The sequence below is a fragment of the Danio aesculapii genome, chromosome 19 (genome assembly GCF_903798145.1).
Source record: "Danio aesculapii chromosome 19, fDanAes4.1, whole genome shotgun sequence".
Taxonomy (NCBI): Eukaryota; Metazoa; Chordata; class Actinopteri; order Cypriniformes; family Danionidae; genus Danio; species Danio aesculapii.
Window position 1 is genome coordinate 1,769,360 of NC_079453.1, and position 19,683 is coordinate 1,789,042.

At 39.1% G+C, this 19,683-nt stretch overlaps 1 protein-coding gene across 1 annotated transcript in view; it reads left to right on the top strand.

Moving 5' to 3' along the window:
- trpn1 (transient receptor potential cation channel, subfamily N, member 1) overlaps positions 1 to 19,683 on the top strand; it is a 46,576-nt gene that overhangs the window by 25,446 nt on the left and 1,447 nt on the right. The window contains exons 13-27 of the mRNA XM_056479796.1: positions 1,008 to 1,136; positions 1,482 to 1,610; positions 3,102 to 3,218; positions 3,415 to 3,513; positions 3,647 to 3,847; positions 4,438 to 4,536; positions 5,419 to 5,625; positions 6,895 to 6,996; positions 9,443 to 9,541; positions 9,648 to 9,797; positions 11,066 to 11,173; positions 11,662 to 11,859; positions 13,870 to 14,076; positions 15,706 to 16,169; positions 17,533 to 18,431. Of these exons, the coding sequence (XP_056335771.1) occupies positions 1,008 to 1,136; positions 1,482 to 1,610; positions 3,102 to 3,218; positions 3,415 to 3,513; positions 3,647 to 3,847; positions 4,438 to 4,536; positions 5,419 to 5,625; positions 6,895 to 6,996; positions 9,443 to 9,541; positions 9,648 to 9,797; positions 11,066 to 11,173; positions 11,662 to 11,859; positions 13,870 to 14,076; positions 15,706 to 16,169; positions 17,533 to 18,431 (3,208 nt within the window). The remainder of the gene's footprint in view (positions 1 to 1,007; positions 1,137 to 1,481; positions 1,611 to 3,101; positions 3,219 to 3,414; positions 3,514 to 3,646; positions 3,848 to 4,437; positions 4,537 to 5,418; positions 5,626 to 6,894; positions 6,997 to 9,442; positions 9,542 to 9,647; positions 9,798 to 11,065; positions 11,174 to 11,661; positions 11,860 to 13,869; positions 14,077 to 15,705; positions 16,170 to 17,532; positions 18,432 to 19,683) is intronic.

The following is a 19,683-nucleotide window of genomic DNA, read 5'->3' on the forward strand; positions in this document are numbered from 1 at the left end:
AAACTATTTATGTACTTTAGTTCATTTGTTAGTTTTTTAATATTTTTTTTTATGTTAAATTATTTAAATATTTTTGTTTATTTCTTAGTTGTATTTATTTATTTATATATTTTTTTTATTCATTTATTTATTTATGTAAAATTATTCATGTATTTGTTGTTTATTTGTTGGTTTTATTTATTTATTTATTTATTTATGTACAATTATTTATGTATTTTTAGTTAGTTTTATTTATTTATTTATTTATTTATTTATTTATTTATTTATGTACAATTATTTATATATTTGTAGTTTATTTGTTGGTTTTATTTAGTTGTTTTTTATTTATTTATGTATGTAAAATTATTTAAATATTTGTAGTTTATTTGTTTGTTTTATTTATTCATTTATTTATTTATGTAAAATTATTCATGTATTTGTAGTTTATTTGTTTGTTTTATTTATTTATGTAAAATTATTTATGTATTTTTGTTAGTTTAATTAATTAATTTATTTTATTTTATTTATTTTTATTCATGTGTTTGTACATGTGTGCATTTTTCCTTATGTAAATTATTTTATAATATGTAAAATTATTTAGGTATTTTTATTTAATTAATTAATTAACTAATTTATTTATTTATTCATTTATTTGTGTGTTTGTAGATGTTTTCTTAATGTAAAAATATTTACTGTCTTTTTAGTTTGTTTTTTAATTCTTGTTTTTAGTTATACATGTGTTTTTGCATTCTTTTATTTGCATTTATTCATCATTTATTATAATAATAACACTAAGAAAAATGTCTTCTTTATATTTTGTATGCTTTAAATGTTATCTATATGTATTAATTCAACACCCTTCTCCTTAAAAAAGCACATTAATTTAATTTTCCTCTTATGCAATGCTATTTATTTACATTTTTGCTTTTTTTCTCGTATTATAGATTGACTTGTCTTCAGTATTTGACCTTCTGTATTATAGAAAATTCTATATTTGTGTATAAAATAACTGTGATTTCTTTATTGAGGTTGGAGAGAGTCCTCTGCATGTGGCGGTGCGTCACTGTCACGCTCATGTGGTGCAGGAGATTTTAACTTTTCTGACCAATGAGAAGAGCCGACAGGATGCAGAACTCTGTGTGTGTGAAGGCAACCAGGTCAGACTCAAACACACACACACACACACACACACACACACACACACACACACACACTTGCACAGCTATCTTTATGGGGACTAGATGTAAGGATTTTTATACTGTGCATACTCTATATACTCTCCTCTAACCATAAACCCAGCCCTCCAATCCAGTCTGCATTCTTACGTCTTTAAAATACTTCATCCTGTTTGATTTATGGGCCGTTTTCCTCATTGGTACCAAAAAGAGTCACAGTTTACTGGTATTGCTATACTAGTGGGAACATTTGTAAAGTGGTTTCCCAAAGTGTTTGGGTTCTTATTTCTTGTCTTCTGGATGTGAGTAAAAGTGTGAACTGTGCAGGACGGAGAGACGACGCTTCATCTGGCAGCAGAGCTCAGGACGGATGCGCTTCATCAGCCGGAGGAGGACACCACCATCATCCAGATCCTGATGGAGCATCAGGCTGACATCACTGCAGTCACACGACAGGTCTGTGTGTGTGTGTGTGTGTACAGTTATTTCAGATGTAATGGATGACTGTGGCATTTTGAAACATAATTAATTTGATGTTAAACTGTTATTTTAAAAATCTTTTTTAGACAAAAGAGTTATGTAAAAATGTGCAATTTTGTCAGTGGTTGTGAATTTTATGTTAGAGTTCTGAAATTTGTAGCAAATTGATTGGAAAAAAACTGGAATATTTTTAATATGATAAAGAGATATTGCTCAATATTAATTCATGATAAAGTGTGACATTTGAAATTAAATGCAATCTATATCAGTTTTAGTTAGCGCTAGTCACATTGTTATCATTTTGACATTAATCTGTGTAGTATGCAGATAGCAGTGGTGGCTAAATAAACGTTTAGAAAAAAATCAGTGCAAAATGATTCAGTGTTTAGAATGGATTTTTAGTTTGACTTGAAGCTGGCGCCGCCTGCTGGTCAAAACTGTGTAAATGCAGTACAGTCTGGCCAAGCATGCTTTCATGCATCTCTGTTAAATAACATGTTTTTGTTTTGTTTTGATTTTTGTTTTGTTTTATTTTGTGTTTTTTTGTTTGTTTGGTGTTTTTTATTTAAATTTTGTTTTGTTTTGTTATTTATTTATTTTTTGTGTGTTTTTTTGTTTTTTGTTTTTGTTTTATTTTGAGTTTTTTGTTTTTTGTTTTGATTTTTGTTTTGTTTTGTATTGTTTGTTTTTTATTTTTTGTGTTTTGTTTTGATTTTTGTTTTGTTTTGTTTTGTGTGTTGTTTGTTTTTTATTTTTTGTGTTTTGTTTTGTTTTGATTTTTGTTTTGTGTGTTGTTTGTTTTTTATTTTTTTGTGTTTTGTTTTGAGTTTTGTTTTGATGTGTTTTGCTTGTTTTTTGTTTTGTTTTGTGTTTTGATTTATTTGAATTGATTTGATTTTTGTTTTTTGTTTTGTTTTTTTGTGTTTTTTTGTGTGTTTTGACTATTTGATTTGATTTCTGTTTTTTTTGTTATTTTGTTTTTTGTTGTGTTTTGTTTGTTTGTTTTGTGTTTTATTATTTGTTTTATTTGTGTTTTTGTTTTTTGTTTTGGTTTGTTTTTTGGTTTGTTTTGTGTTTGGTTTGGTTTTATTTTGTGTTTGTTTGTGTTTTATTTTGATTTCTGTTTTGTTTTGTTATTTTGTTTGTTTTCTGTTTTATTATTATTATTATTATTATTATTATTATTAATATTTTATTTATTTTATTTTTTTGGTTTTGTTTTATTTGTGTTTTTGTTTTTTGTTTTGTTTTTTTGTTTTGGTTTGTTTTTTGGTTTGTTTTGTGTTTGGTTTGGTTTTATTTTGTGTTTTGTTTTGTTTTGGCTTGTTTTTTGTTTTATTTTGTTTTGTGTTTTTTTGTGCTTTTTTTGTTTTGTTTTGTGTTTTGATTTTATTTGAATTTATTTGATTTTTGTTTTGTTTTGGGTTTTTGTTGTTTGTTTTCTTTGTTTTTGTTTTTTTTTCCCAGACTGGAGAGACGCCTCTTCATTACAGCGCCAGGGTGGGGAACACTACAGTTCTGCAGGAGATGCTCAGGAACGTCCCCACAAACCAGATCCAGACAGCCATCAACAAACACTCCAAGGTACAACACTAAAGATACACTCACATATCTGAGGACACTTATTCATGACTTCTACAGATCATATGTAGGTACTCTTTCTTTCTTTCTTCTGTGTATGTGTGTATGCACTTGGGTGGGTCAATTGACTATTGATAGTACTCACTTCACTTTGTTTGTGTTTGTGTGTGTGTGTGTGTGTGTGTGTGTGTTGATCCAGAACGGCTGGTCTCCTCTTCTACTAGCTGCAGATCAGGGTCACACAGAGGTGGTGAAGATCCTGCTGCAGAATAACGCCCGAGTAGACGTTTTTGATGAGGTCAAACTTTACTGTTATTACAGTCTTTAATAACATTTGAAAGAGTTTTGATTTTTAGATTTTCGATTTATTTATTGATTTCATTTGAATTTTGGGCTAGACTGTACTGATATTTAGTTTGTAATATGAGCAGGAGGGAAAGGCAGCCATTCATCTTGCAGCACAACGCGGTCATCAAGACATCGTGGATGTCCTGCTTTCCCATAAGGCTTTTGTGAATGCCAAAACCAAGCAGGGCCTGACGCCTCTCCATCTAAGTGCTCAGAATGGGTCAGCGCGGCTCGTTCGGCTGCTGGTGGAGAACCATCAGGCCAGTGTTGATGCTCTGTCTCTGGTAAGAGATCAATAAGATATATATATAAATATATAGGTGAAGTCAAAATTATTAATTTTGTTTTTTCTTTTTCAAATATTTCCCAAATGATGTTGATCAGATTCAGGAATTTTCACAGTATTTCCTATAATATTTTTTCTTCTGGAAAAAGTCTTATTTCTTTTATTTCGGCCAGAATAAAAGCAGTTTTAAATTTTTTAAACCCATTTTTAAGGTCAATATTATTAACCCCCTTAAGCAATATTAGTTTTGGATGGTCTCCAGAACAAACCACTGTTATACAATGACTTGCCTAATTACCCTAACTTTACCCTAATTACCCTAGTTAAGCCTTTAAATGTCACTCTAAGCTGAATACTAGTGTCTTGAAGAATATCTAGTCTAATATTATGTGTTGTTATCATGGCAAAGAGAAAAGACATCAGTTATTAGAGATGAGTTTATTATGCTCAGTAATGCATTGAAAAAAATGAGCTCAGTTAATCAGAAATGAATGGAAAAATATTCAGGAGGGCTAATAATTCTGACTTCAGCTGTGTATAGCAGATCTTCAAGCCTGAGGGATGAATCTGCATGTGTTGTTTGCACAGAGGAAGCAGACGCCGTTGCATCTGGCTGCCATGAGTGGACAGCTGGACGTCTGCAGCAGCCTGCTGAGCCTCCGAGCCGACATCACTGCCACCGACAGCGTGAGCTTCACAACACACACACACAGACAATATATCACTGATTCTAAGGGCTGATTGATTAGGGGGAAAAATGATAATCACGATTATTTTTAATGATTATCAGTGGGACATATGACTTAAATGTTACTGAGATGCACAGACGTGGACAATACCGTCAGTACCTGTAAAGTAAGGACACTGGCAATGGAGATGAGGATCCACGTCCAGTTTATTTAAAGAGAAGTCATTCAGCCAATGGTAAAAGACAGGGACAAACAGTAGCATAAAGGTAATTCAATATCTTAGTCAAAAACAGGCGAGTGGTCGGTACAGGTGGTAAAGAATCAATAATGGAAAAACTAGGCAGGGATCAAACACAGAATGACTAGATAGGATTAACGCTTTGTAATGTTACAATGACAGTGAAAAAGACTCAGCCCAGAAGTGTGTGTGCGTGCTGTGTAAATAGTCCTTGTAAACAGTCCCTCTTTTGGCTGTGTGTATGTAATCAGTGGGAAACAGAAACTGGTGTGTGCGAGGTGCATGCTGGGAGTTGTAGTTCGTTAGTGTGGTTTGTTTGTAGTTCTCCAGCGATCCACAGCCGCTAGATCACTGGTGATCATAACAGTACCCTTCTGTTGGAGAAAGAAAACTCAAAAGGTAATGATTAATCAAAATTACCCCAAAAAAACGAATGACTAGTACTGTGATTGTGATTCAACAGAATGATTAAAACAGGCAAACTAATTAAACACTAAAAGAGTACTGACAATTTTGTCCATGTCTGTATATTGAGATACAAAATTTCATCAGATGACTTGAATATCTCTGTTTGGAAAGAATTGGTCATTGTAGACTGATCTATAAATGTCTCAGTAACTCTAAATGATCTGGTTGTTTCAGCGAGGTCAGACTCCTCTCCATCTGGCGGCTGAGAGCGACCATTCAGAAGTGGTGAAGTTGTTTCTGAGACTCAGACCTGAATTGGCCACACTAGCGAACGAGGATGGGTCGACATGCACGCACATCGCTGCGGCCAAAGGCAGTGTGTCTGTCATCAGAGAACTGCTCATGTTTAACCAAGGAGGAGTCGGCACGCTCAACCACAAGGTCAGCACAGCGGCGCTTACAGGTTGAGCTATGCATACTGTACGGTTGAAGTCTGTTGAATTTTTTTGTCTTTTTTAATTATTTCCCAAATTATTTTTAACAGGGCAAGGAAAATTTCACAGTATTTCCTCTAATATTTTTTCTTCTAGAGAAAGTCTTATTTGTTTTATTTTGGCTAGAATAAAAGCAGTTTTAAATTTTTTTAAACCCATTTTAAGGTCAATATTATTAGCCCCCTATTAGTTTTGGATTGTCTCCAGACTAAACCACTGTTATACAATGACTTGCCTAATTACCCTAACTTTACCCTAATTACCCTAGTTAAGCCTTTAAATGTCACTCTAAGCTGAATACTAGTGTCTTGAAGAATATCTAGTCTGATATTATGTGCTGTTATCATGGCAAAGAGAAAAGAAATCAGCTTTTAGAAATGAGTTAATCAATTTATTATGATTAAAACCTGCTCTCCGTTAAACATAAACTATGTAAGAAAATGAGTAATGTTAACTCAATTTGTTTGTTGAATTCAGCTCATATAAATCATTTGCAACCACTTACCTTAAAAATGTTAGTAAATCCAATGAATCCTTTTTTTCAATGCAGTTCATATCTTAATAATAGGCAGGTAATAAGCAAGAAGTAAACGGTGTGAACTGTGACTAAACTAAAGTATTACCAACTTTTTTTTTCTGTATTTAAGATTAATCTAATAGCTTATTTTTGTGTAATAACCCTGGATGTGTTTTTTTTTTCTGCTGGTGATTTTCAGCCAACGATAAACTTCTGGTTAAAGGTGTATGTGCCCTTTTACAGCACCAATGTTGTAATGTAACTAAATATAATCAGTTAAATAGACTTAGACTTAGTTGTTCAAGTGTAAAAACGAGATGAAAGCGTTGATGCAAGCGCCATCAGTAGCAGCAGGCTAGCGTAGAAACTCCATTGAAAATACAGTGGTTCAATACTTATCCATATTTTAAAGACATGGCGCAAAACATTGTCATTTAATTCCGTGTTCTTGTTACGGTCTGATTCCTACTTTTTATTGTATATCAATCAGGCAGGGAAGATCACTGATTTTTAAAGAAATCAGATCTTAAATGTGATGATTTTGCAATGGCGTGTCAGTTCACCGGAAGCGATTAGGCTGGCTGACTGAAAATTATAGTCCCCGTGCATCCCTAACTCATTGTGACTTGACTATGTTTTTAAGATGAATCTAATAACTTATTTTTTGTGTAATCAGCCTGTATGTGTTGTTTCCCTCAGGCTCATGGTTTGTGTCCTCTTCATCTGGCTGCTGCCGGTGGACACGCTGAAGTGGTGAAGGTCCTTCTGGAGGCTGGAGCTTCAGTGACGGAGGAGGATGGAGTGAGTTACAAACACGGCTCTATCAGAAGAATAACAGCAAATCTAATACAGAAACCTAGCTGTGTTTCCATGTAAATGTATGCGCAAAACTGTAATATTGCGTAAAACACTTGTGTTTCCATCCAATGAGAATCAAAAGAGAACAGAATCATCACTTCCTGATAAATTAAAGGCAAATATTGATCAGAGACTTGTAGTTTAGTGAGTGGGATTTGCCAGTGGGGTGTTTTTTGCGCCGCTGAAGATGAAACGCAATGAACGCGGTGAATGCCGTGGCTTTTGACTTAAGACAGTTCTGGAGGGAATAATAATAGAAGAATAATAATACTGAAGCACTGTGATGAAGGACTGACGGAGGGCTGAGGCCTTTTACAATCAGCAGAACAACATTTCAGATCTGCAACAATGGAAAGCTGCAAACTCCATTAATGCAAAGTCCCTGAAACACACATTTACATCTGATCATATGACCTGTTCAAACTAAATCACATCACTTTACTGGTTTAGAACAAGCCTAGGGTAAGTACGTGATGCCAATGTTCATTTTTGGGTAAAATATACCTTAAAATCTTACACATTTAATAATAACAATAATAATATTAATAGGGGCGATGCAGTGGCACAGTAGGTAGTGCTGTCGCCTCACATCAAGAAAGTCACTGGGTCTTTAGTTCAAGCCTTGGCTCAGTTGGCGTTTCTGTGTGGAGTTTGCATGTTCTCCCTGCGCTCGCGTGGGTTTCCTCCGGGTGCTCCGGTTTCCCACACAGTCCAAAGATATGTGGTACAGGTGAATTGGGTAGGCTAGATTGTCCGTAGTGTATGAGTGTATGTGTGAATGAGTGTGTGTGGATGTTTCCCAGAGATGGGTTGCGGCTGGAAGGGCATCCGCTGCGTAAAAACGTGCTGGATAAGTTGGCGGTTCATTCCGCTGTGGCGACCCCGGATTAATAAAGGGACTAAGCTGAAAAGAAAATGAATGAATGAATAACATTAATAATAATAATAATTACAATACAAATTAAATACTTTGGGGCGAGGCAGTGGCGCAGTAGGTAGTGCTGTCGCCTCACAGCAAGAACGTCGCTGGTTCGAGCCTTGGCTGGGTCAGTTGGCGTTTCTGTGTGGAGTTTGCATGTTCTCCCTGCCTTCGTGTGGGTTTCCTCTGGGTGCTCTGGTTTCCCCCACAGTCCAAAGACATGCGGTACAGGTGAATTGGGAAGACTAAATTGTCCCTAGTGCATGAATGTGGCTGGAAGGGCATCCGCTGCGTAAAACAAATGCTGGATGAGTTAGCGGTTCATTCCGCTGTGGCGACCCCGGATTAATAAAGGGACTAAGCCAAAAAGAAAATGAATGAATGAATGAATGAATTAAATACTTTGGAATAACATGAAAGTAGGCAAATTGATGACATTATTATTGTTTTTTTATTATTATGTTAATCACAATCATGTCGTTCCAAACTCATACAACATCTGATGTTTGTCTTCTGAACTCAAATTATTTTTGAGATATGTATATGAAAGTTTTCTGTCTCCTTATTGAAAGTCTGTTGCACTTTAAAATGTTAATAAATAAATCACAAAATACTGGAAAATGGAAATCATAAAATAAGGTCAAGAATCTTGGTGCTATTCTGGAGTCAGATATGAGTTTCAGTAGTCATAAGTAAATCAGCATACTATCATCTCAAAACATTGCAAGAATTAGATGCTTTGTTTCCAGTGAGGAAACTTGTTCATGGTTTTATCAGCAGCAGTTTGGATTACTGTAATGGACTCCTCAGTCAGACAGTTGCAGCTCATCCAGAACGCTACTGCCAGGATTCTGACCAGAACCAGGAAATCAGAGCACATCACACCTATATTTTTGAGCTAATTATTATACACCAACGTGTGAGATCTCTTCGCTCTAAGGATCGTCTCTATCTGCAAGTTCCACGATCGCGCTTAAAATGTCGAGGTGATAGAGCGTTCTCAGTAGCCACTCCAAGAACGATCTTCCACTCTCCTTAAGAACAGCTCCAACTTTTGAGTCTTTTCAGAGGTCACTGAAAACACACTTATTTACTTTAGCTTTTAATCATGTGATGTGAGTTCATGTATTTTGGTTTTTGTGTATATTTGCATGCGTTTGTTTTATGTACAGCCCTTTGGTACCCATTGTGGTTTGTTGAAAGTGCTATAGAAATAAGTTGAGTTGAGTTGTTCTCAGGTATTTTCACTGGCTCCCAGTTACATTCAGAATAGATTTTAAAGTATTATTACATTCTGGAGTTTATTCAACAAATGCGTTTCCTCATAGTAATGGTTTACTATTACTATTTTCAAAATGTTTGCATACCTTGTTATTTCACTCGAGAACTTTTGATGTGAGATTCCAACATGCACATAAAAACAGGTGGATGGAAACGAATCTTCATCTGCTTGACCTTTGACCCTTTCAGGAAGGCATGACGGCTGTTCACCTGGCAGGCAAAAACGGCCACACACACATCCTGGAGGTGCTGAGAGGAAGCGTTCCCCTGAAGATCCAGAGTTCTAAGGTGCTTCACCTCATCACAGGAGATCTGCCTAGAAAAGTCAAGCAGAAGAGACTGTTTTACTGTCAATGACCTGTCTCTGTGTGTGTGTGTGTGTTTATGTGTGTAGACAGGGTTTACAGCTCTGCATGTGGCGGCCTCTTTCGGACAGATGGATTTCGTCAGAGAAATCCTGACTAAAGTTCCTGCGACGATACGAAGCGAATTCCCCACAGTCAGTGGCAAAGATGACATAAAGAGACAACAGCCTTTAGCTGAGGTGACGCAACACACACTGATACACTCAATCATTTACAATCAGAACTTCATATGCTTTTACAGCAGCTCAGACAGAAGAAAAAAGTCACATTCATGTCTTAAACAAGTGAAAAAGAAAAAGCTATGCCTCATTCCTTCATTTTTAATATAATGTGGAGTGTTTTGTTTACACTGGGGGTCAAACTTAGGATCTGAGCATTGCTGTTTTCAAGTTCATCAGATAAAATTAATACGGTTTTATTACTTAATACGTGTCCTTACACAGGGCTATTATAGGTAGCCAAATCTAAACCCAAATAGCTCTTAAAAGGTTCATTCATTTCCTTCAGCTTGGTCCCTTTATTCATCAGGGGTTTCCACAGCGGAATGAACCGCCAACTTATCCAGCATATGTTTTACACAGCAGATTCCCTACCAGCAGCAATGCAGTACTGGGAAACGCACACATTCACACACAATACACTGCGGCCAATTTAGTTGATCAATTCCCCTATAGCGCATGTGTTTAGACTGTGGGGGAAACCGGAACACCCAGAGGAAACCCACGCCAACATGGAGAGAACATGCAAACTCCACACACGTCCCCTAAGGTTATATCTTTTAAAGAAATAGCTGTTAGAAACTGCATAAAATATTGAAGATGTGCATTTTGAAAGTCTTCAATGATGAGTCTTGTTGAACTTTGCTCTTGTTAAGAAATGGGTGTAAACCAACCTGAATGCAGTTCAAGCATTAAGCATATTGTTAAAACATTCACCCTCGGGAATCAGTTTTGGGTGAAGTAATATATTACAATCTTGACTTACTTAAAAAAAGGAATAAAACAGTAATTTTTTAAGGAATGTAAAAAAAATGTGATGTTGTTTGTGTGTGTGTGTGTGTGTGTGTGTGTACGTGTACGTGTTTTGTGACATGTCAGGACACAAATCTGTATAATGACATAGGTATGACACAGGTATTACAAAAACGAGGTGAAATTTGAGGACATTGGTGAAGTCCTCATTTCTCAAAATGCTTATAAATCCCACAGGATGAGTTTAATCAGAGAGTAAAGCTGCACACTGTCTCCTGTGATGTTGGGTTTAGGGGTAGGGTGGGGTTAGGGCAATACAATATACGGTTTGGACAGTATAAAATGAATGGAAACCTATGTAATGTACCCACTTTTCACAAAAAGAAACGTGTGTGTGTGTGTGTGTGTGTGTGTGTGTGTGTGTGTGTGTGTGTGTATGTGTGTGTGTGTGTGCGTGCGTGCGTGCGTGTGTTCAGTCAGGTTTTACTCCTCTTCATCTGGCGTCTCAGTCGGGTCATGAGAGTGTGGTCCGCCTGCTGCTGAACTGTCCTGGTGTTCAGGCCGATGCGGAAACAAACATTCAGGTGAGAGCTCAGTTACAGTGCATACAGCTGAAGTCAGAATTATTAGCCCTCCTGTATATTTTTTTCCTTAATTTCTGTTTAACGGAGAGCAGATTTTCTACAACACATTTCCAATCATAATAGTTTTAATAACTCATTTCTAATAACTGATTTATTTTCTCTTTGCCATGATGACAGTAAATAATATTAAACTAGATATTCTTCAAGACACTAATATTCAGCTTAAAGTGACATTTAAAGGCTTAACTAGGTTAATTAGTGTAAAGTTAGGGTAATTAGGCAAGTCATTGTATAACAGTGGTTTGTTCTGGAGACTATCCAAAACTAATATTGCTTAAGGGGGCTAATAATATTGACCTTAAAATGGCTTTAAAAAATGTAAAACTGCTTTTATTCTGGCCGAAATAAAACAAATAAGACTTTCTCCAGAAGAAAAAGTATTATCAGACATACTGTGAAATTTTCCTGAATCTGTTGAACACGTTCAGGGCTCCAGCCCTCTTCATCTGGCGGCTCAGTGCGGACACACAGCAGTGGTGGGTCTCCTGCTCAGCCGCTCCTCATCTCTGCTCCATCAGACGGACAGACGGGGACGCTCCGCTCTGCATCTGGCCGCCGCACACGGACACGTGGACATGGTGCGAGTCCTGCTGGGACAAGGAGCTGAAATCAATCATACCGACATGGTGAGCACCACTGACCCCTCAACATGGAGAATCGCTTCATTTCAGTCAATGATTCAGTTCATGCACTGTACAATCTGCTAATGAACAGTCTCTGTTTTTTGTGTGTGTTCTGTTTATTTGCGGTTGTGAATTGCATTATGGGATGTTGAGCTCTGCTCTGTTGTCTTTTGTGTGTTGAAAATTCACCAGTTTAATAAAGTGACTTTTATTGACCTTTTAATCAACAAAAAAAATTATAATAATATAATATGCTGAAAATAATATAGTGTATAAGAAATAATATATAGAGAAATAAGTCTGTAAAACAACAGAGAAGGTGCTGCAGTTTCAAGAGTTCACACTTAGCTGATGATTGATTATAAAGCTTGTTAGGCATGCTGTCCCGGGAGAGAGCCCTGAGCTCATAAGATCCTCTAGCCTGGGGCTCCCTCCCTTTTGCAATGCGAGAGGGGAGTTTGAGCTCAGGTAGATCTGGAGAACTCCCCTGCTGTAGTAGCTAATGAACAGTTCAAGAGTTCACACTTAGCTGATAATCAATAAAGCGTATTTGGCATGCTGTCCTGGGAGAGAGCCCTGAGCTCGTAATATCCTCGAGCCCGGGGCTCCCACCCGTTAGAAGGGCGAGAGGGGAGTTTGAGCTCAGGAAGGTCTGGAGAACTCTCCTGCTGTAGTAGCTAATGAACAGTTCAAGAGTTCACACTTAGCTGATAATCAATAAAGCGTATTTGGCATGGTGTCCCAGGAGAGAGCCCTGAGCTCGTAATATCCTCGAGCCTGGGGCTCCCACCCGTTAGAAGGGCGAGAGGGGAGTTCGAGCTCAGGTAGGTCTCGAGAGCTCCCCTGCTTGTCGCTGCGTGAGAAGTGTAAACTAGGGTTGTTTCATTGATAATTTGGTTTAGTCGATTGACTATGTTTTATGTTTTTGGACGGTGGGAGGAAACCGGGGGAAACCCACGCGGACACGGGGAGAACATGTAAACTCCGCACAGAAACACCAACCAGTCCTGTAGGAAGTTGGACTAGTGGTGTTCTTGCTGTGAGGCAACAGTGCTAGCCGCTGGGCTACCGTGTCGCCCATCGGAAAAAGAGGGAGGAAGTAGGGGTGGAAGGGGGGGGAAGCTTCAAGACGAAGATAACTGGAGTGAAAAACTCTGGATATTTATAATGCTTCAGTAATCATCTAATTGGTCAGATTACGGAGCTAATGAGGAGATAGCCGTGTTGATTATAAGCACGTCATCCTCTTAAAATTAGTTTATGAATAAACCACACATAGTGCTTGCTCTTAAGAGATAACTACTTACTAGGGGTCTATGGTGCTGATTTGGATTAGTCAATTAACTTAAGTTGCATGTTTTTGGATGGTGGGAGGAAACCGGGGAACCCGGCGGAAACCCACGTGAGCACGGAGAGAATGTGTAAACTCCACACAGAAACGTCGGCTGGCTTGGTAAGGACTAGAATCAGTGACGTTCTTGCTGTGAGGCAACAGTGCTAACCACTGGGCCACCGTGTCACCCATCTAGGAAAGGAGGAGGAGTTGGGGTGGAAGGGGGGATTCTTCAAAACAAAGATGGCTGTGATATGGAACTGAGGGTATTTATAGTGGCTTAGGAATCATCTGATTGGTGAATCATAAATTGAATAATGCGGGGCCGGCTGCTACAATCATAAACACGTGATCCTCTCCAAATAAGTTTATAAATAAACTTCACTCACTACATTATATTTTTGTAGTGTAATATACAACACCAACCCAGACAATTTAGCACTTTAAACTATTAAAAATGTTCATAAAAGTCACTTTTTTTAACTTTTCGAGGTTAAAAGTTGTTGGGAGAAAGATCAAACTCCCTTAATGCAATTCAAAAGCAGAAATAAATGGGGAAAATAATATATTTTACTGTGTCTATCACAAAATTAAATTAATTAACTAAATAAGGCTGATCTTAATGGACTCGTTAACATGTGTCTATATTTGGTTTGTAACTTGTTTATGTGTGTGTTCAGAGTGGCTGGACGGCACTGCATTACGCTGCTGAAGCCGGCTGTCTAGAGGTGTTGTTGTTTTTGGTGGAGAGCGGTGCATCTGCGTGTGCCGAGTGTCATAGCGGACGGACGCCGCTGCAGTACGCGGCTCAGCAGAACCACGAGTCCGCTGTCATATTCCTGCTAAGACGAGAGAAAAACACACTCCGGCTGCTGGACGACAAGAAGGTCAGACTCACTGCTGCACTCTTCAGTCTGTGTGGGGTTTATATTGTTTTATTACACGGCTGTCTGGAATACTCTATTCTGATTGGCCAGTCGCGACATTCCAAAATATGTTATTCCCAGATAACAACTGCTAAATAAAGCAGACTCATCTGGGAACTGAGAATCACATTGACCATCAGTGAATCTGTCATGCTGTGGTTTTTGACTGTTTAGTGCCATCTAGTGTCTGAATAATGTGTAGGTTAATGTATACTCCATCAGCTGTTTCAGTCAGCTTTGTGTTTTTGACTGTTTGGCACCATCTAGTGTCTGAATAATGCGCAGGTTAGTGTATACTCCATCAGCTGTTTCAGTCAGCTTTGTGTTTTTGACTGTTTGGCACCATCTAGTGTCTGAATAATGCGCAGGTTAGTGTATACTCCATCAGCTGTTTCTGTTTCTGTTTCTGTCAGCTTTGTGTTTTTGACTGTTTTAGTGCCATCTAGTGTCTGAAGAATGCACAGGTTAGTGTATACTCCATCAGCTGTTTCTGTCAGCTTTGTGTTTTTGACTGTTTGGTGCCATCTAGTGTCTGAATAATGCACAGGTTAGTGTATACTGCATCAGCTGTTTTAGTATCTGTCAGCTTTGTGTTTTTGACTGTTTGGCGCCATCTAGTGTCTGAATAATGCACAGGTTAGTGTAAACTCCATCAGCTGTTTTCGTTTCCATCAGCTTTGCGTTTTTGACTGTTTGGCTCCATCTAGTGTTTGAATAATGCACAGGTTAGTGTATACTCCATCAGCTGTTTTCGTTTCCATCAGCTTTGCGTTTTTGACTGTTTGGCGCCCTCTAGTGTCTGAATAATGCGCAGGATAGTGTATACTCCATCAGCTGTTTTAGTTTCTGTCAGCTTTGTGTTTTTGACTGATTGGCACCATCTAATGTCTGAATAATGCACAGGTTAGTGTAAACTCCATCAGCTGTTTTCGTTTCCATCAGCTTTGCGTTTTTGACTGTTTGGCGCCATCTAGTGTCTGAATAATGCACAGGTTAGTGTATACTCCATCAGCTGTTTTTGTCAGCTTTGCGTTTTTGCTGTTTGGCGCCATCTAGTGTCTGAATAATGCGCAGGATAGTGTATACTCCATCAGCTGTTTTAGTTTCTGTCAGCTTTGTGTATTTGACTGTTTGGCACCATCTAATGTCTGAATAATGCACAGGTTAGTGTATACTCCATCAGCTGTTTTAGTTTCTGGCAGCTTTGTGTTTTTGACTGTTTAGCGCCATCTAGTGTCTGAATAATGCACAGGTTAGTGTATACTCCATCAGCTGTTTTTGTCAGCTTTGCGTTTTTGCTGTTTGGCGCCATCTAGTGTCTGAATAATGCACAGGTTAGTGTATACTCCATCAGCTGTTTCTGTCAGCTTTGTGTTTTTGACTGTTTGGCGCCATCTAGTGTCTGAATAATGCACAGGTTAGTGTATACTCCATCAGCTGTTTTAGTTTCTGTCAGCTTTGCGTTTTTGTCTGTTTGGCGCCATCAAGTGTCTGAATAAACAAACAGCTGATGCATTTCTAAATTCTTAAACATTTTAAAAATTGTTCTTATTCTTCTGAAACTAACCAAAATGTGTTTGTTTTCATTAGTTCATATTCAATCTGATGGTGTGCGGGCGCATGAATGACAATCAGTCTCTGGAGGAGCTGGTTTTACACTCGTCTGCACCTCTGGATACGGCTGTGCGCCTGTCTCGAGCTCTGAGTGTGTGTGCGCTCAGAGAAAAGGAGCGGTCGGTGGATCTGCAGGCTGCAGCGCGTCACTGTGAGCTCATAGCGTCTGACCTGCTGTCTTTATCCGCATCTGCTGGGGGTCAGGGTGTGGGCGCGGGTCCCATCCTCAGGGCCGTGGACCACCGCGGGCTCAGTGTACTGGACTGCCTGATCGAGGGCCGGCAGAAGGGCGTGGTGTCCCAGCCGGCGGTGCAGACGTACCTGACAGAGGTGTGGTGTGGAGGCCTGCAGTGGGACTCCTGGAAGATCCTGCTACTGTTCTGCTGCCTGCTGCTGTGTCCGCCATTGTGGCTCCTGCTCGCACTGCCGCTCACACACAGGTACAGTCTGGATGAATGCACTGGAAGAACATAATTGTTTGATGCTGTTATCTCCGCCCCGCAGTAAATGCTGTTCTGCTATAGGCTGAGTGGCCCAAATGGGAATATAGAGGAAAACAGCCAAATAGAGAATGTATGTAATCAACACAGGCTCATTGGGAAATGTACCCCCGTATACATTTCTGAAGAGCATGAATTATGTAGCCAGAGGTACAAATGACTGCATTTCACCTTTAAAACGAATGCTACGGGGCGGTATGACGCTGCCGACGGTTTCTGTTTCTTTTTGCGGTACCAGCTGACTGCTTAGCTCATTGTGGATGGCTTGTCCGCTGTTACCAGTTTGCTCAGTGGCTCGCCACGTATGTCGATGGACTTGAGATGCAGAGAGGAGTTGGCTGCGATGACAGGGTTCGAGTCCAGTAAAGAACAGTTCCATAAAGCAGGTAAAACAAAAACAGAAAGAAATAAACAAACAAACAAGTAAATAACGGGGTGAGAATGTGGTGAAATCTGAAAAACATGGTAAAAATCAGGCGCCCGCGAAAACTGTTCTTTTTATGCATTACTTTTGAAAACAACATTGGTTGGGTTTAGGGACGGGGTGGGTGGCCAATTGGTGCTTTTCAAAACACTATTGGTTGGGTTTAGGGAAGGGGTGGGCGGGTCAATCTGTGTTTTTAAAAACACTATCAGTTGGGTTTAGAGAAGGGGTGAGTGGGCCAATTGGTACTTTTGAAAACTTACTTTGGTATAGGGAAGGGGTAGGCTGGTCAATCTGTGTTTTTAAAAACACTATCGGTTGGGTTTAGGGAAGGGGGTGGGTAGGCCAATCGGTGCTTTTGAAAACACTATTGGTTGGGTTTAGGGAAGGGGTGGGTGGGCCAATCTGTGCTTTTGAAAACACTATTACTTTGGTATAGGGAAGGGGTAGGCTGGTCAATCAGTGTTTTTGAAAACACTATCGGTTGGGTTTAGGGAAGGGGGTGGGTGGGCCAATCGGTGCTTTTAAAAACACTATTGGTTGGGTTTAGGGAAGGGGTGGGCGGGCCAGTCAGTGCTTTTGAAAACACTATTGGTTGGGTTTAGGGAAGGAGAAAAGTGGGGATATCGATCGGTGGGTCGATCAGTCAGTCAGTTAGTCAGTCAGTCAGGATTTACGCGAGAACAGCAGGCATGAATGACACACACGAGAGAAATTTGAGATCTGAAAAAGCGTACACATCGGCCTCCGGTGGATTCAGGAAAGCAAAAACTGCAAAAATACCTCCTGGGACGTATTTCCCACTCTCCAGAAATGTATACAGGGGTACGTATCAATATTGAGTCTGGGTTGTATGTAATTGTTTGTTTTTCCACACAGCTTCAACAGCATCCCAATCGTGAAGTTCATGAGCCACCTGGTGTCCCACATCTTCCTGCTCACTCTGTTCATCCTCACCATCGTGTACCCACCCGTGAGTCCTCTATCCCAGGCCCGTCTGATGCCCAGCTGGAGCGAGTGTCTGCTGCTCATCTGGCTGTGTGGAATGCTAGTCTCCGAGCTGACGTTCCCCGGCGAGCGCTCCGGATTAGCCTGGATCCGTCTGCTGCTTTTGGGTTTTTCTGCCGCTGCTCTACTCTGCCACCTGCTGGCAGTGTTCACCCAATGGTGGCCGCCAACACATCTGCATTGTCTGTTCGCTCGTAATGTCCTGCTAGCCGTCGCGATGACTCTCGGTTTCATCCAGCTTCTCGAATTCCTCACATTCCATCATTTATTCGGCCCGTGGGCGATAATCATCAGAGACTTGATTAAAGATCTGTGCAGATTTGCTGTGATCCTGATGTTGTTTCACACTGCATTTACATTAAGTCTCACGGCATTATGCCAGCCGCTTTATCCACAAGAACAGCATAACAACACGACAGAAGTGACCGTTCCTGGCCCTTTAAATATGTCCGTGCTGCTTTTTTTTGCGTTGTTTGGTTTGACTGAACCTGATAAAATTCCCGATGTGGATCGATCACCTCCTGCTACGGCGGTGTTGGCTAAAATGGTGTTCGGTGTGTATCTTGTGGTAACGTTTATAGTGTTAATTAACCTGCTGATCGCGATGATGAGTGACACGTATCAGCGAATACAGGCTCAATCCGACACCGAGTGGAAGTTTGGCCGTGCCGTTTTAATTCGAGATATGAGCCGCAAATCTGGCATCCCCTCTCCATTCAACCTGTTCACCAACCTGTTCTACTCAGTTAAAGTTGTCTGCAAACGCGCAGGTATGATTCGTTTGTCATTATTTGCATGTTTATAAACACTTTTTTTGAAAATATTCTATTTGTACAGTACTAGAGTGGAGTTGTTGAGTTTTACCATTTTTGAATGCATTTCGATGATCTTTGGGTTAGGCGGTAGCACTTTTAGCTTAGCTTAGCTTAGCATAGATCATTAAATTGGATTAGACAATTAGCATCTCGCTCAAAAATTATCAAAGAGTTTCAATAATATTCCTATTTTAAGAAAGTTTATCATATACAAGGTTTAAGTCAAGGTTTAATTAGGAAAACTAATTAGCGATATGCTAATGGTCTAATCCAATTTAATAATCTATGCTAAGCTAAGCTAAAAGTCCTCCCACCAGACCTGGAAATGGATTCAAAATGTACTTTTGTTTTACTGTTTACCTCCAGGAAAGTTGTAAAATAAGCCTTTTTCCCACGAAAAAGCTGATTTGATGCCATGGTCACATTTACTGTTTAGCTAAATTTCATGTGTCATCTTATGTACATTTAATTTTATCACAATTAAAGGGCACCTATTATGCTAAAATCACGTTTATAAGGGGTTTAAACACAGCTGTTTGTCAGCAGTGTGTGAATATATCCAGCTTCTAATGGTAAACATGCATTAATTGTATGTTTTATAATCAGACTTGATCAAAACAGTCTGCAGAAACACTTTGATTGACATTCTCACTTTGTATGATGTCATCAGAGGTGGAAAGCCCCGCCCATTAGTGACCAACTCTCTCTCAGTAGCATAGGAGGTTAGTCTTGTTTTTGAGTATGCCACTATGCTGATACACAGGCGTTTTTAGCTCCGCCCTCTGCTGAAAAGAGCACAATCTCATTTGAATTTAAAGTGACAGTCACCAAAATGCCACAAATAGGATCAAAGTCTAAAAGGGTCAGTTTCAGAGAGTTTGACAACATTATCTGTGTGTTATTTTGAGCTGAAACTTCACACACACACTCTAGGCACATGAGAGACTTATTTTATAACTTGTCAAAAGAGGCAAAAAGGTCCTCTTTAAGTCATTTTAAATATAAATTCTGACTTCAACTGTAAGTTACATTGCAACTACATGCCAACTAATTCTCAATAGAGTACTAGTAGCCTCGTTGCTCATTATCTGCTGACACTGCTCCACCAGCAGACATTCAACGGACTATAAAAAACTTTGCAAGTACATGTCAGCTTAGACTAACCCTAACCCCAACCTAACAGTCTACTAAAACTCTAATGAGAATC